The sequence below is a fragment of the Hippocampus bargibanti genome, linkage group LG20, assembly GCF_051943395.1.
Source record: "Hippocampus bargibanti isolate YZ-2025 linkage group LG20, ASM5194339v1, whole genome shotgun sequence".
In the NCBI taxonomy this organism is placed as follows: domain Eukaryota; kingdom Metazoa; phylum Chordata; class Actinopteri; order Syngnathiformes; family Syngnathidae; genus Hippocampus; species Hippocampus bargibanti.
The window spans coordinates 7912194-7938943 of NC_142753.1; the positions used below are offsets into that span (position 1 = coordinate 7912194).

The 26750-nt window shown below is 38.1% G+C and overlaps 4 protein-coding genes across 9 annotated transcripts in view; 1 reads left to right on the forward strand and 3 right to left on the reverse strand.

Moving 5' to 3' along the window:
* LOC148882986 (uncharacterized) overlaps window positions 1–6091 on the forward strand; it is a 90812-nt gene extending 84721 nt beyond the window's left edge. For all 3 annotated transcript variants that reach the window (XR_016118659.1, XR_016118661.1, XR_016118660.1), the window contains 3 exons: window positions 3974–4112; window positions 4373–4467; window positions 5644–6091. The gene's annotated coding sequence lies outside the window, so the exon portion shown is untranslated. The remainder of the gene's footprint in view (window positions 1–3973; window positions 4113–4372; window positions 4468–5643) is intronic.
* Window positions 245–7822, reverse strand: tmem170b (transmembrane protein 170B). Its single transcript, XM_089023731.1, has 3 exons — window positions 7653–7822; window positions 6099–6269; window positions 245–4100 (listed from the first exon to the last, which is right to left on the reverse strand). The coding sequence occupies exons 1-3, from the start codon at window positions 7813–7815 to the stop codon at window positions 3970–3972; spliced, it is 465 nt and encodes a 154-aa protein (XP_088879857.1). The 5' UTR covers window positions 7816–7822; the 3' UTR covers window positions 245–3969.
* Window positions 7823–7910: 88 nt separating this feature from the next.
* On the reverse strand, window positions 7911–24410 carry anxa14 (annexin A14). 4 transcript variants are annotated; one of them, XM_089023729.1, is made up of 14 exons: window positions 23627–24407; window positions 23312–23355; window positions 22699–22795; window positions 22495–22583; window positions 21299–21412; window positions 20265–20355; window positions 20108–20187; window positions 19466–19504; window positions 18278–18368; window positions 18114–18209; window positions 17592–17647; window positions 17056–17163; window positions 15743–15832; window positions 7911–8038 (listed from the first exon to the last, which is right to left on the reverse strand). In XM_089023729.1, exons 2-13 carry the CDS (start codon window positions 23336–23338, stop codon window positions 15773–15775), a joined length of 948 nt encoding a protein of 315 aa, XP_088879855.1. In that variant the 5' UTR covers window positions 23339–23355; window positions 23627–24407; the 3' UTR covers window positions 7911–8038; window positions 15743–15772. The 4 variants fall into 4 exon arrangements, with proteins under 4 accessions (XP_088879855.1, XP_088879856.1, XP_088879853.1 ...); XM_089023727.1 differs by lacking the exon at window positions 7911–8038 and having other exon boundaries at window positions 15293–15832; window positions 23627–24406; XM_089023728.1 differs by lacking the exons at window positions 7911–8038; window positions 23627–24407 and adding an exon at window positions 23464–23605 and having other exon boundaries at window positions 15293–15832.
* Window positions 24411–24487: 77 nt separating this feature from the next.
* Window positions 24488–26750, reverse strand: part of crybg2 (crystallin beta-gamma domain containing 2) — a 36799-nt gene continuing 34536 nt past the window's right edge. The window contains exons 23-25 of the mRNA XM_089023726.1: window positions 26440–26598; window positions 25356–25515; window positions 24488–25210 (exon numbers count right to left, since the gene is read on the reverse strand). Coding sequence (XP_088879852.1) covers window positions 25119–25210; window positions 25356–25515; window positions 26440–26598 — 411 coding nt within the window. The 3' untranslated portion in view covers window positions 24488–25118. The remainder of the gene's footprint in view (window positions 25211–25355; window positions 25516–26439; window positions 26599–26750) is intronic.

Here is a 26750-nt window from a genome sequence, read left to right on the forward strand (position 1 = left end):
ACATTACCAGAGGCCATGGCTAGCGCTTTATCAGCACCAAAGCATGAAAACAACAAAACCTGAACAAATTCGGGAATGGCCCTCTATGTCATATTTTCAATTCCTGAATAAATCTGTGATTGGCAGTGAATTAGTTAAAAAAAAAACATGCAGCAAATAACCAGAATCTCAAAGCACCACTTTGACAAATGGCATACTTGGTTGTGTGACTCATTCCACAAAAATGAAACATCACTCGACACACTTTTATATTCTAAAAAGATTTTTTTTTATTTCAACTAACAGTTGATATTTACAAGGAACAATTTGTCCAGAAATAAGCCATTGTTATAAATATGGCTGGTACAAAATGTTGATTTAAAAAAACAAACAAACCATATTGTACATGTTCTATACAAATGCCACTTTGGGTTTTGTCCTTTAGTCCATTCACACGTCAGCACATGCAATGGCGGCGGGTAGACAGTCAGTGAACTCGTCTCGACACACGACTACGGCTGTTTTTCAAAACTGCAGAAGGTTCACAGAGAAAATAAGAAGTCACATTTGCCCCCGGCACAGCATTAAAGGACAACCGACACCATTTTTTTTGTTTCCTAACTGATATCAGAAAAACGTTTTATAGCATCTAAAATACCTAAAACACGCAGGCTGATATTTTTAGTCACATGCAAAGCAAAACACCAATAAAAATGACTTGAAGTGTCCCAAAACTACTTCAACTTGACCTCAGAAAGTTTCAGTTTCAGAAGGTCCCACCCCCTTGTTCGTGACGTCAAGCCAAGACGTCTTGCCTTACTCTCGAATCAAAACAATGGCTTCAGATTTGGAGAAAATGCTTTCTTGTTACTCATCCAGTTATGAATATGATTCAAATAGTTCTGAAGAGGAAAGCATAAATGTTTGCAATCGATTAAAGAAGTCCTCCCATATCAGTTTGAGCCGTCTGGACTCCAATGTAGCGTCCCCGAAAATGCACAAGATGGCGCCCAAGCTCCATTGGAAATGGGTTGATTTGTCTGCTGGGAATTTGTGTCAACTAGTATCAAATAGTAGTCTTGGTGCAACACACAACGATTCACCATCGCGTTAGTTATGTGTTTTCCTTCTAATTTTGCCATCAACACGGATCAACACCAAGTTTTCAGACCATACAAAGTACCCAAAATGCATTGTGTGTCACTTTCTCGGTCAGGGACGTTCCCACCGTGATGTCACGATAGGTATCGTCACCAACTCAAAAACAAGACTTCCTGAATATTCAGTGCGAGTCTTAAAACGTAAAATATAGCTATATGCGGTGGAATCTTTGTAAAATATGCTCAGTAGAAGTCATTTGAAGTGATTTTACAAATTATGGACATAACTTCGCGTCGGTTGTCCTTTAATGCATGTGTGTGCTCTTTATCATAATACTATGGGGCCAACATAGTAGGGGTGATGGCAATGATTCCCAAACACTAAACACTTGATTTGGTCAGGTGAATTGTTCCCAAAGTGGCAGGCAGACGATGTCAAAGGTCTTCCGCTAGATAGCAGAATTTCGACTCAACCTGCGCATCTAACCCTGTCATCCAACAAAATAAGAGCTTTGGATATCAAATCTCTCATACCATGTTGTGGTGGTACATTTATGTGCCATCCAAATGCCATATTCTCCCAACAGAGTCAAAATATGTGCCTTGACCTCAATAAAGGTATGGAAACACTGCATGGGGGCACCCTTGAAAAACAGCTAATTTGATTGAAGCACAGCGGATAAATAAATAGAACAATCTGGCGCACTGCAATAGCAACGTTAAAAACAAAATGAATACATTTTCACAGGAAAAAAATGTAAAGAAAGAAATACAGCAGCAGCTGAGTGAGGCACCCAGCTACTTTACATTGGTCCTTGAAATAATTAGGGTAAAAAAAAACATGATATATTCACATTGCGGAATTAAATTGACGTTCGAAAAATATTGTTTTCAATTCTATACACTGTAATGGCAAAAAAAAGACAGAAAACGTCTCATTGATCATCGCCATACTTCACGGGTGTTTTTATTCAGGGCAATGTCGCCCTCCTGTGGACCACATTGGTAGTGAAGGTGAGCTATGTCAGTTACATAACTCATCTGAATGGGTGGTGTTGACGAAAAGGCACACAAAAAAATGATCGAAAAACACTTGAATCATATCAGTACTGACGTTTAGGTACCAATCTTAAAGCAGCAGTTCATCACCCCCTCCAAAAAAGTTACATCAATAAAATGAGACAGAAGAAATAAAGCTGGTATATCAGTGATACTTTGGCATAAACACCCATTGACTTTCTATTTTTGGGTTTGGTGCCATGTGCTGTTGTTAAAGTTAGGCCATAAAAAATTAATTAGGGAGCCAGTTATTTTTTTTTAATCCAGTGACACAAACTGTTATTTTGCCTACTTGAGCTAAAATGTTACCATTCAAGCACATTCAGGGACAGGGAAAAGAAAAAGCCATTAAAGGACAACCGACGTCACTTTTTTGTTTCCTAACTGACATCAGAAAAACGTTTTATAGCATCTAAAATACCCAAAACACAAAGTATGATATTTTTAGTCAAATGCAAAACGCCAATAAAAATGACTTAGTGTGCTGAAACTGCAAACAAATGAAACCGGAAGTGGCCAGTTTCAGAAAGTCCCGCCTCCATGTTCGTGGTGTCACGGCAAGACTTGGTGTCTTGGTGGAGTCCGTACGTTACGTCACTGAAGGAACGCCCCTGACCGAAAAAAGGACACATTGTAGCAGTCCTTCCATCACGTCAATGCATTTTGCTGTACTTTGGTCTGAAAACGTCATGTAGGACCACAAAGAGGCAGAAGAGGGCGACAAAGCTCCATGTAAGGAATTAATCAGCCGGTGGAAACGGGCTGACCAATTCCCTACACGTCTTTGTCGCCATTTTTCTGCCTCCCTTGGGTGCGACATTTCCCACCCCAGACGCCTCAAAATGACACGGAATAAATTCTTCAATCGATGTATGCTTTCCTCTTTAGAACTATTTGAATAATATCCATAACTGGATGAGTAACAACAAAGCATCTTGTTACGTCTTGGCGTGATGTCACGAACAAGGGGGCGCGACCTTCTGAAACTTGCAATTCAAAACTCATTTTTATTGGTGTTTTGCATTTGACTAAAAATATCAGCCTGCGTGTTTTGGGTATTTTAGATGCTATAAAACATTTTTTTTTTTTATGTCAGTTAGGAAACAAAAAAATGGTGTCGGTTGTCCTTTAAATGTTTATGTAGTCCTAAAACTTAATATTATGTGGGTGCTGGAATTTGAGTGACAATGACAAAAACCCTGGCATTGGACAGGACACATTTTTGCGTGTCTGAATGAGTGAATTAAGGAACAGATTAAAAAAAAAAAGAATTCCCAACCCAAATGTTCCTTTTTGGATGACAACAAGGCGTGTTGAAAGCGTTTGTTAGCAGGGGCTCAAATGGGTAGTTCATTTTTTTTTAAATGTATTTCATTGTGAACAATAAATAAATCAACAAAAAAAAAGCGCACAAAACCCACCGTCGTGCCGTAAAAAACGATGAGCCAAGCAAATTTATGGCACTGGAACTCGGGATGAATACTGTATTATAGCGGCTAACACCCGTTTGGGTTATCGGCCCTCAACTTTTTTATGTTCAACAAGCAAAAGTCTAAAAAAAAGGGGAAGCCACGGTCATTTTGACAAGTTCCAAGGAAACCTAAAGGCATGCGGGACATCCCAGAGAAGCCCGTTGGCACAAAGTTACCTCCGGAAACGCGTCTTTCAGTCCAGTAAGCCGAGGATGGCGAGCGGTGTGTCTCGCAGTTGTGCCAGTAACAGAACGGAGACTTTTGAAAACCAATCCCAAACGGTCCACAAAGGTCAACTCACGGTCTCCGATTGACTGCCGTTCATATCAAGTCCCCGTCCGTCAACATTTACCTTTGTTTCAGAGCGTGGCCAGGATGCGTGAGAAGGAGATGACGACGGAGAGGCTGGTCTGGCCCACGCCGAGAAGCAAAGCCTCCAGCGGTGCCATGTCCTTCCCCGCCACGCGGTACACACCCGCAATCGCAGCGCCTGATGAAAAAGGTAGCGATTTAACGCAGAGCCCGCGAAAAAAGCGCAGAGCAGAGCACCTATGTGGATTTGCCGCGGCTTGGAATTGAAGCGGATTTACGTAGGATAGGAGATGTGTGGCCATCTCTTTTTATCAATGGATACTTTTTCTTTCTATGTGACATGCTAAGCATGTGTACACGCGCATAGAGCGTAAACATCGGTGCAGACTGTTAATAGCCCGCACTTCCTTATTGCGCAACATTAATAATCTATTATCTTGTCTATTTTAGGAGCTGAGCTTGAATCGGCGGCGGAGGGTAAATCTTTCGGTGAACGACGACGCATTTGATTCAGCCGTTCGTGACAATGCGGTGCGTTTGAAAAGGTAAATATTTTGGTGACGCCACCGCAAGAACAAACAAATGCAATCATTTTTTCCGGTGTATAAGGTGCACCCCCAATGAATGGTGTATTTTCAAACTTTTTCCATATATTAGCCGCACCGGAGTGTAAGGTGCACCTTCAATGAATGAAAAAGAGGTTTCCAAATATAATATATAAATACAGTAAAGTCTCGTTATATCGATACTCAAGGGAGTCCGAAAAAATATCGATATAACCGGGACTATCGATATATCCGACCCTGTTTGCATGTAATTTTCTCCGTGCGTGCATAGAAATAGTATCGATATAACCGGGACTATCCATATATCCGATATCGATATAACGAGACTTTACTGTATATACAAACACTCCCCTACTTACGAACATTCAAGTTACCAACAACGGTACATATGAACATATTTGCGGGTATGTCGAAAAAAAGTTTTCCAAATATAAGGCACACCACATTATAAGGCGCTACAGTAGAGGCTGGCGTTACACATTACCTATAAGGGGGAGATGGAGTCAGTGGCTTAGGAAATCTATTTGCTATCTTCTGGCTAGCTAGCTAGCTATATAGCTGGCTATTTATTAGCTATATGGCTATCTAGCTACTTAGCTAACTGTCCAGCTGGCTATCTATTAGCTGTCTGTTAGCTAGCTGGCTAGCTTTCTATCCATTTTGAGTTACTTCCGGGTTGAGTGAACGCCGGCGCATGTGGCTGCCGCTTCTCACCCGCAGAAAAACCGAGCCTGTGACTGTAAAGTGACCTTGAGAGTTTTGAAAGGCGCTTAGAAATGAAATGTAGTATTATTATTATTATTATGAAAGTAGTTATATTCACATATAAGGCAAAACTGCATATAAGGCGCAGGGTCACTTTTCCAAGAAAATGTTTTTTGGGTGTGCCTTATACACCAGAAAATACGGTATTTCGAGACTACGACTACAAACGACAACCAGCATAGTAAACATATCTGAATTGAACCAAATCTGTTGAATATACCTTTATTCTTCTCGCAGTGGAGAAATTTACATTTCACAGCAGCAAAGTTATGAAAGGAAAGAAAGAAGTAGAAAAACAAAATACGGGGACTGCTGGAAAGACGGCCACTCTCGCGGCGCCATCTTGAAGTAAAAAATGACCTCTTTTTAACCTTCATGCCCCATTGACAGGAACAGGCAGAGTCACTGTCACCTTGAAGGCTACATGATAAGCAGAGCTGCAAGGTAAGGAGCGCTAACGGTGTTAGCTTCAGATAAATGTCAGGCGGGTGAAATGCTCGACGTTTCGGCATGATCAAGCTCATCACTTTTAGGGTAAAATTAAGAATAAAATATAAAGTAATAAAATGTATTTTATATTTTTATGAGTTGTAGTTTGTTTGATAGGAATTTTGGATGAACAAACTACCCTAAAATGCTTCGCCGGTAAATAAAAAAATCAAAAATCAAATGACTTAATCACAAGCAGCTGCGCCTCCACCCGTGTCAGCCGCACCTGTGTCTGACGTAAGCGAACAAAAACCATCGAGTGTCATCGACACTGCTGAGGTCATGCAAGGGGGGGGGGGGGGGTTGGAAGGTCGAGGTGGGTGGTGACTAAAAGAATCCTTCCTGCAACAACTTACTGGTGATGACGCCTCCCGAGAGCGAGGCCAAGAAACCCACGCTGACCAGCACCACGGCGATGAGACGTCCCCTCTTGTGGCGTTGCAGCATGACGAACATGAGCAGCCCCACCGCCCCGTGGACCAAGAGTGAAGAGAAGAGGCACCACAGGAACACCCAGTACCACATTTCTGCACACATGCATTTTAATTCCAAAGTATTAGCAACATTTGTCACCAAATTGACTTGCTAAAGTTGGAGTTGGGGGGTGTCAGGTGGCAGTATTCCCCCCCTCCCTCCCCTCTAGTGTTCTACTTCTGCTTCCGGAAAAGCTCAACAAGCTGACTCAGCATTCCCCCCCCACAACTACCTCTTTTATTTTCTCGCTCACATCCGACACGTTGCTCAACACACAGGATGCAACACAAGCGGCCCGAAATGACCACATGTCCGCTTTGATTACTTGCGTAAGGAAAAATGATTACAAACAAGAACCTAGCGTGCTAAAATGTTGGTGAAACTTATTTGAACAGGGCTAGTAAAATGCTCAGCTGAATCTGCCGCGGCTTGGAATTGAAGCGGATTTACGTGGGACAGGAAATGTGAGACAATCTCTTTTCATAAATGGACGCTACAGCTTCGTGTTTGCGTTTAACCTTTAGCTTGTAGCGGACGTGCACATCGCACCATGACGTCCCTGATCCATTAGTGAAAAGGATGCTTTGATCCTCCCCTTATCTAGAATTGCTTCATGCAAAAAAGAGGGTGCTGAAATTGCTTAAGATTGAACGACTGTCTTTTGTGTTGTCATTTTTTGACTCCAAGATGGCGCCGCAAGCGTGGATGCCTTTACAGCAGCTCCTGTATGTTGTTTTTCTACTTCTTTCTTTCCTTTTGTAACTTTGCTGCTGTGCAATGTACATTTCTCCACTGCGAGACTAATAAAGGCGAATCCAATCCAATCCACTGAAACAGATTGGGTGGATTTATTATAATTTTCATCGAGTATGTTTGCATTTACTAGACATGTCAGATTTGACTGCTTATTTCAAAGTATATCAATTATTTTCGTTTTATTGTGAAACCCGTGTTTGGGGAAAGTAAATAAACATGCGCTATTTCTACAATATGCACACCATTTCCTCTTTTTGTATACTGGCAGTACAGATGATTAGGTCTTTTGAAACTTCACTTTATAGTTTCATGGCAAGCAATGACTGTTTCGGGTTGATCTTTAAAAAAAATAGCAGAATTTGAAAACGTATACAATAAAACTGCATAGAGGAAGGCATCGATTTTTCAAGCCTTGCTAATGGCAAGCTAGACAAAGGGGGAATGGATGCACATCATTGAGTCCACAGAAGGGTGCACCCACGTCACATTTTATTATTATTTTTTTAGTGACCAGAAATAACATTTCTCGTGTAGCCCGCTACCTGACCACGCGTCATTCGTGATTCATGCGCGGTCATGGGTCAAGCATGTGAGCCGAAATGTCACATTACCCCGCTTTATTCCGCTTTGAATGAAACTCGCGCGTCCACGGGTGGCACCTTTCGTCCCGGCATGCGTACCTGTGAAGTGCTGCAACGTCGTCCCATGCACCCAAAGACTCAGCACTTGCTGCACGGACAGATTAACGGAATAATCCCTATTTGTTGACATGTCTCCGCCACCGCCCGCCTTCGCACGCTCCTTTATCGAGTAGCAGCCGTAGTCGGCTCCAAGCGAAGGCATGGGGGACACCGGGGTGCCATTGCTTGTGAGGCGGCTCTCCCCGGCGCGGCTCGCCTCTACCGTAGCCTCTGCTTCGGCTCCGTCTTCGCGTCGGGAAGGAAAGAGTCGCCGGCTGTTGTCTTCATCCTCGGTTGTGGCGGTGTGGAGGCCATGATGAGGATGTCAGCCGGAGCTCAGGCAGGAAGGCGCATGGTCACTCGTCCATCCATCCAGCGACGTAGCTCTTAAAGGGACAGGCACTCTGTTATTTTTTTATTTTTTTGGGAAAGACGCACATTACGTGGGCATAGTTCGCACTAAAACGTATTTCCTGAATGAGAGTCGGAACGCTGACGTAGGCATCGGTAGCCCGACCCCCCCCCCTCCTCTTTCAAATGTACACGTACCACGGGCGTTGTTAGAGAGCATCGATTGATAATTTCCACACACAAAAATAGATTCCAGGCGGCTCTGTGGGACAGAGTTATTATTATTTTTATTTTTTGGCCATCAAAATTTTCCACTCAAAATATTGGACAAAGCTATAACGTGGAATCGGCGTTAACCGCTGGAAAGTTATCGTTTGAAATGACTGACGCGGACTGCCCTCTGCCGGAAGGAGAAAGCAAAGATCAATTAGATTTTGACTGATATTTTGCTCAGGGTGGGACAGTTGTGCTTATTTGCTCGGCGAAGCACTTGCAGCAAAACACAAATAGGCTGAATAAATGTGTTTTGCTCACTTGACGTAACACATACACTCCGTGTATTTGCTATACTTTGCGTTTCTGTTTCAACATAGTGACAAAATACAGGTACATGTGAATCAGCATAGTTCAACTTGAGTCAATCTTTTTCATCCCTCTAAATTTAGATTGATTTTTATTAGCCCCAAAAAAGACAATGTATAGTAAGGCGTTTTAGCTCAAAAAAGACCATGTATTGTAAGGCATTTTTAGGCGAAAAAAATACCATGGTATAGTAAGGCGTTTTTAAGCGAAAAAATACCATGTATAGTCAGACGTTTTAGGTAAAAAAAGACCATGTTTATTTAGTAAGGCGTTTTTAGGCCAAAAAAAGACCTGTATAGTAAGGTGTTTTAGGTGAAAAAAAAGACCATGTATAGTAAGCCGTTTTTAGGCGAAAAAAAGACCATGCATAGTAAGGCGTTTTTAGGTGAAAAAAAGACCATGTATAGTCAGGCGTTTTTAGGCGAAAAAAAGACCATGTATAATAAGACATTGTTTTAGGCGGAAAAAAGATCATGTATAGTAAGGCGTTTTAGCACCAAAAAAAGACCATGTATAGTAAGGCGTTTTTAGGCGGAAAAATGACAATGGCGTTTTTAGGCCCAACAAAGACTATGTATAGTAAGGTGTTTTTCGCCCCAAAAAAGACCATGAAAAGTAAGGTGTCTTTAGCTCAAAAAAAGACCATGTTATAGTAAGGCGTTTTTAGGCCAAAAAAAAGACCATGTTATAGTAAGGCGTTTTTAGGCCTAAAAGAGACCATGTTATAGTAAGGCGTTTTTAGGCCAAAAAAGACCATGTATAGTAAGGTGTCTTTAGCTCAAAAAAAGACCATGTATAGTAAGGCGTTTTTAGGCCTAAAAGAGACCATGTTATAGTAAGGCGTTTTTAGCCCAAAAAAAGACCATGTTATAGTAAGGCGTTTTTAGGCTGAAAAAAAAGACCATGTTATAGTAAGGTGTTTTTAGGTGAAAAAAAGACCATGTTATAGTAAGGCGTTTTTAGGCTGAAAAAAAAGACCATGTTATAGTAAGGTGTTTTTAGGTGAAAAAAAAGACCATGTTATAGTAACGCGTTTTCAGGCCAAAAAAAGACCATGTTATAGTAAGGCGTTTTTAGGCTGAAAAAAAAGACCATGTTATAGTAAGGTGTTTTTAGGTGAAAAAAAGACCATGTATAGTAAGGCGTTTTTAGGCTGAATAAAAACCATTTTATAGTAAGGCCAAAAAAAAGACCATGTCTAGTAAGGCGTTTTTAGGCCCAAAAAAGAACATGTATGGTAAGGCGTTTTTAGGCCAAAAAAAAGTCCATGTATAGTAAGGCGTTTTTAGGCCCAAAAAAGACCATGTATAGTAAGGCGTTTTTAGGCTTAAAAAAAGACCATGTTATAGTAAGGTGTTTTTAGGTGAAAAAAAGACCATGTTATAGTAACGCGTTTTTAGGCCAAAAAAAGACCATGTATAGTAAGGCGTTTTTAGGCTGAAAAAAAGACCATGTTATAGTAAGGCCAAAAAAAGACCATGTCTAGTAAGCCGTTTTTAGGCCCAAAAAAGACCATGTATAGTAAGGCGTTTTTAGGCCAAAAAAAAGTCCATGTATAGTAAGGCGTTTTTAGGCTGAAAAAAAAGACCATGTTATAGTAAGGTGTTTTTAGGTGAAAAAAAGACCATGTTATAGTAACGCGTTTTTAGGCTGAAAAAAAGACCATGTTATAGTAAGGCCAAAAAAAAGACCATGTCTGGTAAGGCGTTTTTAGGCCAAAAAAAGACCATGTTATAGTAAGGCGTTTTTAGGCTGAAAAAAGACCATGTTATAGTAAGGCCAAAAAAAAGACCATGTCTGGTAAGGCGTTTTTAGGCCAAAAAAAGACCATGTTATAGTAAGGCGTTTTTAGACCAAAAAAAGTCCATGTATAGTAAGGCGTTTCTAGGCCTAAAAAAGACCATGTATAGTAAGGCGTTTTTAGGCTAAAAAAAGACCATGTTATAGTAAGGCGTTTTTAGGCTGAAAAAAAGACCATGTTATAGTAAGGCGTTTTTAGGCCCAAAAAAGAACATGTATGGTAAGGCGTTTTTAGGCCAAAAAAAAGTCCATGTATAGTAAGGCGTTTTTAGGCCCAAAAAAGACCATGTATAGTAAGGCGTTTTTAGGCTTAAAAAAAGACCATGTTATAGTAAGGCGTTTTTAGGCGGAAAAGAAGACCATGTATAGTAAGGCATTTTAGCCCCCAAAAAAGATCATTTACAGTAAGACATTTTTAGCCCAGAAAAAAACACCATGTAGGCTATCAATAGTGCGGTTGTTCTAACTGTCACTGGTGGTCCAGTCGTACACTCACTGGCTTTGGGTGCATGCGGTGCGTGATCGAAGCCTGCTTGTGGACATACTATACATGGTTGTTTTTTGGTCAAAAATGCCTTACGAGACATGGTCTTTTAAAAAAAAGACCATGTATAGTAAGGTGTTTTTAGGGGAAAAAAGACCATGTAGACTAAGTCATTTTTAGCCCAGAAAAAAACACCATGTAGGCTACCAATAGTGCGGTTGTTCTAACTGTCACTGGTGGTCCAGTCGTACACTCACTGGCTTTGGGTGCATGCGGTGCGTGATCGAAGCCTGCTTATGGACATACTATACATGGTTGTTTTTTGGTCAAAAATGCCTTACGAGACATGGTCTTTTAAAAAAAAGACCATGTATAGTAAGGTGTTTTTAGGGGAAAAAAGACCATGTATAGTCAGACGTTTTAAGGCGTTTTTAGGCCCAAAAAAGACCATGTTATAGTAAGGCATTTTTAGGCCGAAAAGAGACCATGTATAGTAAGGCGTTTTTAGGCCAAAAAACAACCATGTATAGTAAGGCGTTTTTATCATAAAAAAACGACCATGTATAGTACATCCCTAGGCAGGATTTGATCACGCACCACATGCACCCAAAGCCAGTGAGTGTACGACTGGACCACCGGTGACAGTTAGAATCACTGCACTGATGATTGCCTACATGGTGTTTTTCTAATACATACATACATACATACATACATACATACATACATACATACATACATACATACATACATACATACATACATACATACATACATACATACATACATACATACATACATACATACATACATACATACATACATACATACATACATACATACATACATACATACATACATACATACATACATACATACATACATACATACATACATACATACATACATACATACATACATACATACATACATACATACATACATACATACATACATACATACATACATACATACATACATACATACATACATACATACATACATACATACATACATACATACATACATACATACATACATACATACATACATACATACATACATATACATACATACATACATACATACATACATACATACATACATACATACATACATACATACATACATACATACATACATACATACATACATACATACATACATACATACATACATACATACATACATACATACATACATACATACATACATACATACATACATACATACATACATACATACATACATACATACATACATACATACATACATACATACATACATACATACATACATACATACATACATACATACATACATACATACATACATACATACATACATACATACATACATACATACATACATACATACATACATACATACATACATACATACATACATACATACATACATACATACATACATACATACATACATACATACATACATACATACATACATACATACATACATACATACATACATACATACATACATACATACATACATACATACATACATACATACATACATACATACATACATACATACATACATACATACATACATACATACATACATACATACATACATACATACATACATACATACATACATACATACATACATACATACATACATACATACATACATACATACATACATACATACATACATACATACATACATACATACATACATACATACATACATACATACATACATACATACATATACATACATACATACATACATACATACATACATACATACATACATACATACATACATACATACATACATACATACATACATACATACATACATACATACATACATACATACATACATACATACATACATACATACATACATACATACATACATACATACATACATACATACATACATACATACATACATACATACATACATACATACATACATACATACATACATACATACATACATACATACATACATACATACATACATACATACATACATACATACATACATACATACATACATACATACATACATACATACATACATACATACATACATACATACATACATACATACATACATACATACATACATACATACATACATACATACATACATACATACATACATACATACATACATACATACATACATACATACATACATACATACATACATACATACATACATACATACATACATACATACATACATACATACATACATACATACATACATACATACATACATACATACATACATACATACATACATACATACATACATACATACATACATACATACATACATACATACATACATACATACATACATACATACATACATACATACATACATACATACATACATACATACATACATACATACATACATACATACATACATACATACATACATACATACATACATACATACATACATACATACATACATACATACATACATACATACATACATACATACATACATACATACATACATACATACATACATACATACATACATACATACATACATACATACATACATACATACATACATACATACATACATACATACATACATACATACATACATACATACATACATACATACATACATACATACATACATACATACATACATACATACATACATACATACATACATACATACATACATACATACATACATACATACATACATACATACATACATACATACATACATACATACATACATACATACATACATACATACATACATACATACATACATACATACATACATACATACATACATACATACATACATACATACATACATACATACATACATACATACATACATACATACATACATACATACATACATACATACATACATACATACATACATACATACATACATACATACATACATACATACATACATACATACATACATACATACATACATACATACATACATACATACATACATACATACATACATACATACATACATACATACATACATACATACATACATACATACATACATACATACATACATACATACATACATACATACATACATACATACATACATACATACATACATACATACATACATACATACATACATACATACATACATACATACATACATACATACATACATACATACATACATACATACATACATACATACATACATACATACATACATACATACATACATACATACATACATACATACATACATACATACATACATACATACATACATACATACATACATACATACATACATACATACATACATACATACATACATACATACATACATACATACATACATACATACATACATACATACATACATACATACATACATACATACATACATACATACATACATACATACATACATACATACATACATACATACATACATACATACATACATACATACATACATACATACATACATACATACATACATACATACATACATACATACATACATACATACATACATACATACATACATACATACATACATACATACATACATACATACATACATACATACATACATACATACATACATACATACATACATACATACATACATACATACATACATACATACATACATACATACATACATACATACATACATACATACATACATACATACATACATACATACATACATACATACATACATACATACATACATACATACATACATACATACATACATACATACATACATACATACATACATACATACATACATACATACATACATACATACATACATACATACATACATACATACATACATACATACATACATACATACATACATACATACATACATACATACATACATACATACATACATACATACATACATACATACATACATACATACATACATACATACATACATACATACATACATACATACATACATACATACATACATACATACATACATACATACATACATACATACATACATACATACATACATACATACATACATACATACATACATACATACATACATACATACATACATACATACATACATACATACATACATACATACATACATACATACATACATACATACATACATACATACATACATACATACATACATACATACATACATACATACATACATACATACATACATACATACATACATACATACATACATACATACATACATACATACATACATACATACATACATACATACATACATACATACATACATACATACATACATACATACATACATACATACATACATACATACATACATACATACATACGCACGCTGATTTGCCCCGTACCTATAAAACAGTACGAATGTGGCCTCCAGTCATGTTTACAAACAATGACACATACGTGTGCAAGCAAACATTTTGCATTTATTCCCAATTGTCTTTAACACACATTTTAGGTCTTGGCATTTAAAGGCCATACATACATATTGCCAGAGGGCTGACCGGCGCTTTATCGGCACCACCCCCTACAACAAAATCCCAAAAAGTTGAGTTAGCTGACCTTGTTCGGAAGACACGATTATTGATAAAAATCATTTAAAACATCATAAATGTCAGAGTCTGGTTTTGTCGTTCGATGATTGTAGATGACAACAAAAACACACTTCCCCAGGATAAGAAATTACATTATATTTCAATTACTTGTCATGCAGAAATTACATACAAGCTTTTTTCATGATGACAAATAAATATTGATTTCCTTTCCTTTTTTTGTGAAAGTACACACACCTGTATGTTAGATTTAATGATTAAAAACAAATCAGAATCATATACCACAAAGCATGTGTGAACCTGTAATGGGAATTCACGCATCGCTTCGGTTTAATCTTCAGATCGACAGATGGCCAACAGAGCTTCTAAATGATATCCAGTGAAATATTTCTGTTGGGAAAAAAAAAATCATCATTTTATTAAAAATGACCCTATTTTCTGGAATATAAAGCGCACCTTCAATGAATGACATTTTTCAAAAGCTTTTCCATACATAAGGTGCACCGCATTATAACGGGCACCTTCAATGAATGACATTTTGAAACGTTTTGCATACATAAGGCGCATAGTCAGCTTTTGAAAAAATATTTTCCTTCAGGTGCGCCCTATAGTGCAGAAAATATGGTATACAGTGATACCTTGGCTTACAAACTGAATTGGTTCCCAGACCTAGTGCGTAAGGCGAAAGGTGTGTATCTCAAAAATTAATTTCCCATAGGAAACCATTAAAATGAGAATAATCCGTTCCCAGGTTCCCATAAAACATAATTTTCTACTTCTCTAAGCCTTAAAACTACACAAAATATACCTTATTGTATGTATAATAAATGTGCTATGGTATTATAGTTAAAGTAATAAAGTGTACCGTATAATAAAGTCATTTTATATACCTTTGTCATGGTCGTTGATGGCTTGATGGAATGGAGTGGCCGGTTTCACCACCATTAAACACTTGATGATGAACGTAACCTTCTTCTTTCACCATCTTGAGGAATGATCCCTTGTAGGTGCTTTCTCCGCGATAATTTTATCTAGTGCCTCATCAATTGTGTTCTGTTTAGCTGGGTTGGTAGCTTTTTGCATCAAGTGTACAGATGGCTTGTGCGGGTTTGTGGAGCCTGATTGATGGGATATTTTAACCTTGAAGTCTACACTCTGCTTTTTGAACTATCAAAGTGGAAACTCCCACTGTCGTCTGCCTGTCTCTTTAATGTTTAAACCACCTCCCCTCACTGCAGCGTTCTTGACCAATCACGTGGCTTTCCCGGACGACTGAGGGCGGGGAATAGAGGACCAAAACAGTCGTATGCCATTTTGTTGTTAGAAGAACGTGCTCCTTTGCGAATGACACATTACTCATTGAGGCAGCTCTGTGTGTTTCCTGAAAAAAAGTTCGTATGCCAAGGTAAAAATGTCATAAATTTAACGTTCGTAAACCGAAAAGTTCGTAAGCCAAGGGGTTCGTAAACCGAGGTATCACTGTATACATTGTAATATATGAATGAACAGTTTGAATGAATCAATTTGCCCCTACACATCTCATCCGGTCCATTTCCTGAGATTATTTCTCAACAGTCAACCCGAGGTTTAGCCAGTTTTTGTACGTAACTCACCTGCAGGCTTGTGTAGAGAGAAACACCGGTCAATTTAAGGAAGGCTACCCTGATGGCAAGTAGATCTTCTTCACTGTGGGACACCATGATGCCATGTACTACTGGTGCCTATAAAAAAATACAATAAAAAAATGTTAAAAAAAAAATGGAATGATGATAATTTCACAATTATGGAACGGAAAGCAGAAGGCAAAGTCCAAAGCCGCTTAGAACACCTGTCTCGGCGGGGAATACTCGATGCTAGACAATAGCAGAGTAAAAATGGAAACATGAGGAAGTCTTGTATGTTTTTGAGACATAAGAGGCATTGATTTATACGTAGCACTACTGTTATTGTTCACGCAAGCAGTTGGAACTCGCTGGTGAAAGGAAAAAAAGGGTGACCAAATAGGCGATACGCACTCACTGGCGAGATTCATCGCACTATTACGCACACAGAGCGTGGAATTGTTTGAAAAGTCGAGTTAGTGAACCCCATTTCCAACCTTGTTCATAAGACACGATTATTGACAAAAATAATTAAAAAAAAATCTTACCTTCATGCTAGTTAATCTCTTGGCAAGGTACACGTGGGGGCTTTGAATGCACTCCACTGTTATGACACAAACAAAAAGAGCATGTGACTGGACATGTGACACGCTAATTGACATGTATTCAGCGCAGCTAATTGAACTTATACTAAGGGTAGTCAACTCGTGAGTGTAGCACCCTCTAGTGGACGCATAGTGAAACCACAGCCACTATTGTAGCTTATATGCTATGTGTTTTATAATGCTGTGCGCCCTATGGAGGAAAAACATTTCATGGCTTATTCACTGAAGGTGAGTCTTATCAGACGAAACCCCTAAAAGTGCAGAAAATACAGTACATTGATACCTTGGCTTACGAACTTAATTAGTTCCCAGACAGAGTGTGTAAGGCGAAACGTGTGTATCCCAAAAATTAATTTCCCATAGGAAACCATTCAAATGAGAATAATCCGTTCCTAGGTCCCCATAAAACATAATTTTCTACGTTTTAATTTTCTAAGCTTTAAAACTACACAAAATATACAGTACCTAAAACACTCAAACCCAAATGAATATCCCCGGAGAATCTTTTCTCCAGAGTTGGAATCACCATCTCTCCATTCTCCAGCTCCATTCCCAACAACACTGTCAAAATCAGAAACATTTAAGGTGCTCGGAAAGCAAAATTCATCGGCTCACGTTTTGCACTTCACCTTTGTTAAGATGGTTTAAATCTCGAGAGGTGAGAATATTGATCCAAGGAGCCGCGTTCGCTTTTTTCTCATCGAGCGATTCGAAGAGAGACTGAAATCACAAAATCATCTATTCAGTGTAATGCATAAATATGAACTTTTTTGAGTGGAATCAAGAATAGCTTTGTGTGATTATCACATCTTTGGTATGGCTTGTTATTTGTATTAGTGACAAAAAACTTAACTTTGTGTCCACTCCAGTGCCAAGGTTTTTGTCATTGTCACTCAAATTGCAGGAATCACAGAATATTGCCTTTAGGACTTGATAGAGGTTAGACAGAATAAGAAGTTATCATATTTAAAGGTTTCATGCTGTTATATGCTTAGTCAACATGTGTGACTCGAATACACAATTGAAGCACAGACAACCTGGGGTCAATCTGAAGTCAACAGACACAGCAAGTTAAATCATTTTTCACCGAAGCAATTTACGACTTAAAACTCCTTCACAGGATGAGCTCATTAGCCAGGTTACAAATTTATCACTTCATGGAAGAGACAATGTATGAATGAAATCAATGAAATTGCTTACAGCTGTTCGGGCTTAGAACACCCAGCGCCATGGTATTCTAACCAAGAAAACTATGTTTTACTAATGTATCACTTAAATTTGCATATACTCTCAATAAATAGCAAGGCAGAGGGCTGCAGAATTCAGGCGTCTGTCATGAATGGCTGCGTCTCCTGCCGGCAGTACGGACAATCGTTCTGGGTTCGAGTCTTTGTCCACAGTGTCCAATCGAACATCTCTGACATTACTACATAAAGATTCAATGCAGCGTGATAAACTTTAGACCCTCTGCTTTAATTAGAAAAGAAAATAGTTAATTCCTATATGATATGGGTCTGGAGTTATATGAGCTTGAAATGAGGGCAGCTGTCCAAAATACAATGCAATACATACATATTGGTTCATATACAGCGCTTAAATAAAACAATAACATGGACAAAAGGCAAATGCTGCCCCTTGTGGAAAGGAAAAACATTGCCATAGGCCATGGCCAGCGCTTTATCAGCACCCAAGCATGAAAAAAAACAAAAACAAAATCTGAACAAATTCGGGAATGGCGCTCTACGTCATATTTTCAATTCCCCAATAAATTCAGAAATGGCAGTGTAACGTAAAGGTAGTTAAAGAAAAAAGAATACCTCAATGTCCTTTTCAACAAAACCCGTGACATCTTCTTTCTAAAGGGAGCAGAAAGTTAAGAAACATTTTTAAAGCAATTCCAAACACATTCATCACACTATTTTCCCTGTTTCGGATTGTTTTTTTGTTTTTTTTGTAAATTAAAAAATACATATTAGTTTTGGGACTGTACTGATTGCAGTTCAAAGTCAGCTTTATTGTCAAATATGCTAATATGCATGACATACAGCACAGATGAAATTAATGTCCTCTCGGACACAGCGTGCAAGGCACTTAAAATGTGGCTGAAAAACACAGACAATTGACAACAGACAATACATGTAATTTCTGAATGTAAAGTGAGGTAGTGACGTATGTAAAGTGAGGTAGTGTCGTATGTAAAGTAAGGTAGTGACGTATGTAAAGTGAGGTAGTGTCGTCTGTAAAGTGAATGCAAAAACAAACAAAAAAGGTTGAAGTTAGGTCTTGCAGAAAAAAAAAAACGAAAAAAAGAGTTCAGGATGATAGTACAGCGTGTACTCAGAGTTCAGTGAGTGTGGCAGTGGGAAGGGGCAGGGGGGGCAGGGCTGGGAGAGAGTTGTGCCATCATTTGTGTTTATGTTCAACAAAGTTGACTAAAAGACACTAAGGGAGCATATTACATTCATCAGCGCTACTATGAGCTCAGCAAAGTCTCCACTGGTTTCTCCTTTTGCTTCCTTCTCCAGGTCCTTTTTATACACTGCAAAAAAAAATGAAAGGGGGCATATTATAATATGAAGTCGCTAGTTTCATGGCTGCCATCCACAAGCATATTACTTTCTTGATAGGCAGCGCTGATGCCTCGAATTTTCTCGCTTGATCTTGTACACAAAATCTCCAGGAGCGTTTCCTCGTCTGTGCCTAAACCCTGCGCACACATGGGTAATTTATTTTCAATAGAATTTGAAGCATGACATTTGTAAATTGAGAAGACTCGGAAGGAATAAATTAATACAGTGATACCTTGGCTTACGAACTTAATTGGTTCCCCGACAGAGTGTGTAAGGCGAAAAGTGTGTATCCCAAAAATTAATTTCCCATCGGAAACCATTAAAATGAAAATAATCAGTTCCCAGGTCCCCATAAAACATAATTTTCCACTTTTGTAAGCCTTAAAACTACACAAAATATACCTTATTTTACGTATAATGAATGTGCTATGGTATTAAAATTAAAGAAATAAACTGTACTGTATAATAAAGTTGTTTTATTTACCTTTGTGATGGTCGTTTATGGCTTGATGGAATGGAGTGGCCAGTTTCCTCAGCATTAAACACTTGATGAGGAACGTAACCTTATTTTTTCACCATCTTGAGGAATGATCCCTTGTAGGTGCTTTCTCTGCGATAATTTTATCTAGTTCCTCTTCAATTGTATTCTGTTTAGCTGGGTTGATAGCTTTTAGCATCAAGTGTACAAATGGCTTGTGCGGGTTGTTTGTGGAGCCTGATTGATGGGATATTTTAACCTTGCAGTCTACACTTTGCCTTTGTACTATCAAAGTTGAAACTCTCACTGTCCTCTGCCTGTCTCTTTAATGTTTAAACCACCTACCCTCACTGCTGCGTTCTTGACCAATCATGTGGCTTTAACCGAAGACTGGGGGCGGGGAATAGAGGACAAAAAAAGTCGGCCGCCATTTTCTTGTTAGGAGAACGGGCTCGTTTGCGAAGGACACATCACTCATTGTGGCAGCTCCGTGTGTATCCCGAAAAATAGTTGGCATGCCAAGGTAAAATTTTCATAAATTTAACGTTCGTGAACCAAGGGGTTCGTAAACCGAGGTATCACTGTAAAGAAAATAAACACACCGCCATGGCCTGGTGTAGCTGATAAGCTTCATGCTGCAGAGGTGGCATCATCAATTCCAGCATGAGTGCTTCCAGATCTCCAGACAGAACTTTTTTCATGTCGGCTTTCAGTTCCTGTATTCAAGAAAGTAAGCATTCAATCAAAAAGCGCAAGTGATGATACAATTTAAACATGAACTCTGACGGAGAAGCCTGGTTGCAGAGAGTCATTATTTTTCAACCAGAAACGTGTTGTATTTTGGAGAATTCAGTTCTTGCATTTGGGGGAAAAATCCATTAGACTCCCGAAACAGACGAGTAGATAATCCTGTCTGTGAGACCGGTTATGATGATGAAGAGCATATGCTGGGAGCATGCTAAAAAAAAGTGGACTTAAATGTGTACCTTGCAGTACACCACGTGTCATTTTAGCAGCTATGGACAGAAAAGTGCTATCAGCAATACGACAAAGGCTTTACATGTAACATGTTCTGAGAATTAACTTTTTCATGGCTTGTACAAGGTTTACTTTTGCTTATGTGTTCACCCAGCCACTCTGTTAAAAGCTGTCAAATTATTATTATGTCAACAGTACAGTGAAACATCCTCATTAAACAAAGGCGTGTCAAGGGGCTATTTAAATGCTGTTTGCTCAGCAAACAGAAGTTCCAAACGAATAAACACCATCTGTGGTTCGACTTGGGGATTATAATAATAATAATAATAAGAATACATTTCATTTATAAGCGCCTTTCAAAACTCTCAAGGTCACTTTACCGTCAAAGGATCAGTTTTTCTGGAGGTGAGCAGCGGCAGCCACATGCGCCAGCCTTCACTCAACCCGGAATTACTCAAATAGATGGAAAGTTAGCTAGCTAGCCAGGTCGCCAACTAGATAGCTAGCCAGGTTGCCAGCTAGATAGCTAGCCAGGTAGCCAGCACAATAGCTAGCCAGGTAGCCAGCGAGATAGCTAGCCAGGTAGCCAGCGCGATAGCTATCCAGGTAGCTAGCTAGTTAGCTAGCCAGCTAGCTAGATAGCCAGTGAGCTAGCTAGCTCGGTAGCCAGCGAGCTAGATAGCTAGCTAGGTAGGTAGCCAGCTAGATAGCTAGCCAGGTAGCTCAAGTGATGGTCCATCCCCACACCTCATGATGACTAACGATTTTTTTTTACGGCATCATTGGAAATATTTTAAAACTGCACTTTGCTTTTCTTGACCTGCCGTGTTGTCTCTTGATATATTTTGGCAATCTCCTGCCTCTGAGCATTGTTGCGATTTGTCAGGATTCTCACAAGGGGGGCTGCATCTGCGGCAAGAACACGTAAAAGGGGGTTGGAAGTTGATGACTTGGCAAACAAAATGGAATGCACACGTCTCCCGAAGGATTTAATCCAACGGCATAAGTATAAATGAAGTTTTACCTTTCTTCTCCACGGCTTCGTGAATCTGGATGACATCTCTTTGCGGATGGAAACCGGAGAAAGGTCGCACAGTTCCAAGGGTGCCCCAACACATTGTCTACATAAAAAAAAAACATGTTAAAAAAAACTAAAAAATAATTAAAACATTTCTGTATCAACTCATTCACTGCCATTCCCGAATTTATTCGGGATGTGAAAAACACGACGTGGAGCGGCATTCCCGTATTTGATTGGGTTTCGTTTTTTTCTTGCGGGGGGTGCCGATAAAGTGCTGATCAGACCTCTGGCAACGTCTTTCCCTTCCACCAGCATTTGCCTTTTGTAATAATAATAATAATAATACATTTAATTTACAAGCACCTTTCAAAACTCTCAAGGTCAATTTACAGTCACAGGATACGTTTTTCTGCGGGTGAGCAGCGGCAGCCACACGCGCCAGCGTTCACTCAACCCCCTCATTGAAAGCTTACTAGCCAGGTAATAGATAGCTAATAGCTAGCCAGCAATATTGACACTAATTGATAAACGTGGGGGGAATTATTAAAAAAAAACAGACAAGCAACTACAATAGTGTCACTAACTGATGAACAAAAAAGGGTCGATATGTACTTACATGAGATTTAAAGTATTTCCGGTCCATGGCGTTACTTCAAAAGCCTGAAAAGAAGCAAACAAACGGGAGGCTAATTCACCGTGGGTATACCGTATTATAAATGTCAAATCAACACCACCATATGCAGAAAACAGCGAGTATTTAGTACGTACCAGTGATCGAATGTAGTGACCCACTTTTCCGCAGTGCTGTTAAAATGTGAACTACACCCACCTCCTTTTTTCCCAACCAAAGTAATCAGACCTGTGCTCCACCTCCCGCATTCGTCTGCCCGACCATTTTGACACGAAATATACAATTTCTACAACGACTTACCTGTACAAGGCATCACATCATTTTCAATTGTGATTTTATTCGCCCCCTTTCAGGATTGTTTTTGTCTGGAAAACCTGGAAAAATACAAGTCTTTTAACGCCACCTGAAACCCATTCTGACACATTCTTAATCATTTTGACTCAGGCTCGCTTCCCTGTTCAACTCCACAGGTAGAAAAGAAACCTGACACCTTTGTGGTTACAACAAACAAAGCTGATTTAGCCCAGAATATTTCCCAAGTTCAGTGTTGCCATCTTGAAGCATAGAAACTCTACATAAAATATGTTTTTAAAGATGATATAGGGTCCTAAACACTGAAAGTTTCTCATTAAAATACAGCATAAAGCACAAAAATGCAGTGGTGGGAAGTTCAGCTTTAAAGAGAAACACAATGTTTAACTCATTCACTGCCATTCCCGAATGGTAGATAAATCGCTGGTCAGACCTCTGGCAATGTTCTTCATGCCCACTAGGCGGCAGCATTTTCCTTTTGTACACTCATCCCCATTTCAAGCTCAGATAACTCCAGTCCCATGTAATTTAGGAATTAACTTTTTTTTTAATGAAAGAAGAGAGTCGAAGGTTTCTTACTCTGTTTATGTAATTCTAAAAACTCAATATGTTGTGGGTCCTGCAATTTGAGTGAAAATGACAAAAACCCTGGCAATGGACTGGACACATTAGCACATTTTCTGGCAGTGAATGAGTTAATATAGCAGAAAAAATGTTTAATTGTAACATTTTAACTTGAAGAACAATACATATTGATTAAAACAAACAAGCAAAAAAACATATATATATAGTAGTATATATAGTAGTAGTAGTAGTAGTAGTAGTAGTATAGTAGTAATAGTTTTAGTAGTATATATATAGTAGGGGTAAACCAATGACCACAACTTTTTTTTTCCTTCGCTTTAACAGCGATTATATTTTATTAGCGTTTTAAAAACACACCCTCCTTTATATATTATGACTTTAGTATCAAAGAACAGGCAATTTTTGCAGGTGTTATTAGTCTCTTTCTTCAATCTCTGTCCCTCTCTATATATATTTCTGAATAGCAGTTTCAATAAAAACAATCGCAACATACACATCCCATAAAGTCGCACAGAATTCGCTGCGTAGAGATGAGAAACACCGTAAAACGGTTAGACACAATATAAAAATAGCTTTTAAGTATTTTTTGCATACCGTACATTCTTTGGCTTTATCCATTCAGCTGTCCATTGTAAGCATTAGTTGAGTGGAGTGTGCAATTGTACGCTGCAGGTATCAGACGAGTAACAAATTTGAAGCTTTTCCCTCCCCCCACAAGCTACGTGTGAATACTTCTTCCCTTCCTTGGTATACTATAAACGCAAACATAGAATATTCTTTGGGGAGCGACATGATGAATACAACGGGTTTTGATACAATTAATAAGAAAGTGATGCAAAGGATTATGGGTATTTTTTTTTCTGGTTGTGATAGTGTGCAACACTTCTGCGGCGGCTTAATTGATGAGTACAATCTCCCACTGTTGGCTTAACCTCTCGTCACTTTCTGGCATAATGACTACATGGTCCTTATCGTAGCTTTGGCCACCTGGAAAAACAATAAAATAATAATAAATCATAGGAAACAAATGTCAATGGCAACATGAATGCCTCTTTCCATAAAAAAACACATTTGTACATTTGACATTTGAGTCATTAAAATGAAAAAAATAAAAAATAAAATATGGTTCCACCTTTGACATCAATGACCATTCCAGGGTAGGTGATGCTGCTGATTCGACCTCTCATCTGGGCCATCCAAGTCTGGGAAGGCTGCCTGGTTTCATTCCATAAAACCAATTTGGCTCCTGGCTCAACATTGCCCATCACTTGAAGGCACATGATGGGGGAAAGCTACATCAAATGACAAAATGTCAATGATGGTCTCAGCAAGAGTCGGTAAGACATGTGCAAAATGCATAAACAGTGAAACCTCGGTTTACAAACGCTTTAGCTAACGAACCTTTCGCCTTACGAAGATTAAATTCGCGAGAATCTAATCTTGGCATACAGACTAGTTTTTGGGAGACACACAGAGCGCCACAATGGCTGGCGGACTAGTTTTCGGCACAAGAACACCAAACCACATGACCGAACAGCGCCACCGTGGCTGCCGGACTACTGTTCCACACCCACTTTCCCTGAGTGCAAACGTCATTTGCTATCGAGTGGATAGTTTTGCTTTTACGGGACCGAAAAAGACCTCGCCACAGGCTAGTGTTCATCCGAAGAGGACACAAAAGAAAATTACGATCGAGCAGAAGAAGGAGATCATCGAGAAATACGAACGAGGTGTGCGTTTGTGTGACTTAGCGTCCCAGTAGCAGTATGCTAAATCGACCATTGCTACATGTGGCTAAGGGTGTTTCTGTGTTGTCTAAGCAACGGTCTCAGGCAATAGAAGAGATTGAAAAAAACATATGTTGATTTGGATTAACGAAAAGCAGCTCACAGGGGACACTGTGAGTGAGGGTATTATCGCCGAGAAAGCACGGCAACTTCACTCGGATAGCATCAAGAGGCAACTATATCAACGACCATCACAAAGGTAAATAAAATGACTTTATTATACAGTACAATTTATTTAATTACAATCCAATAGCACATTTATTATACATGAAATAAGGTATATTTTGTGTAGTTTTAAGGCTTATTTAGTAGAAAATTATGTGGATTAGTCTCATTTTTAATGGTTTCCTATGGGAAATTAATGTTTGGAAAACACACTTTTCACCTTATACACACTTTCTGGGAACAGGTACATGTTCATAAAATTACCTTATTTTTAATGAGGCCATCCTGATAGAACCAAATGTCACTCATGGGCTCAGCCTCTGGTATGACCACCACCCGTCCGGACTTGAGCTCCTCTACCCCACCCTGGATGGACATGAGGTGGTGGCTGTCTAAATTTCGGATGCGGAAAAAGTGCCGTTTCTGCAAAATAAATAAATATCAAGGTTATGACACCGGGAACATGTTGGTTCAGTTAAAAAAGCACTTACGCAAGAGTAGATTTTTGATCGAGCTGTGTCAAAAATCTCTGTTCTGAAACTTTCTGATTTCCGTATTTTCAGGTGTGTAAGGCG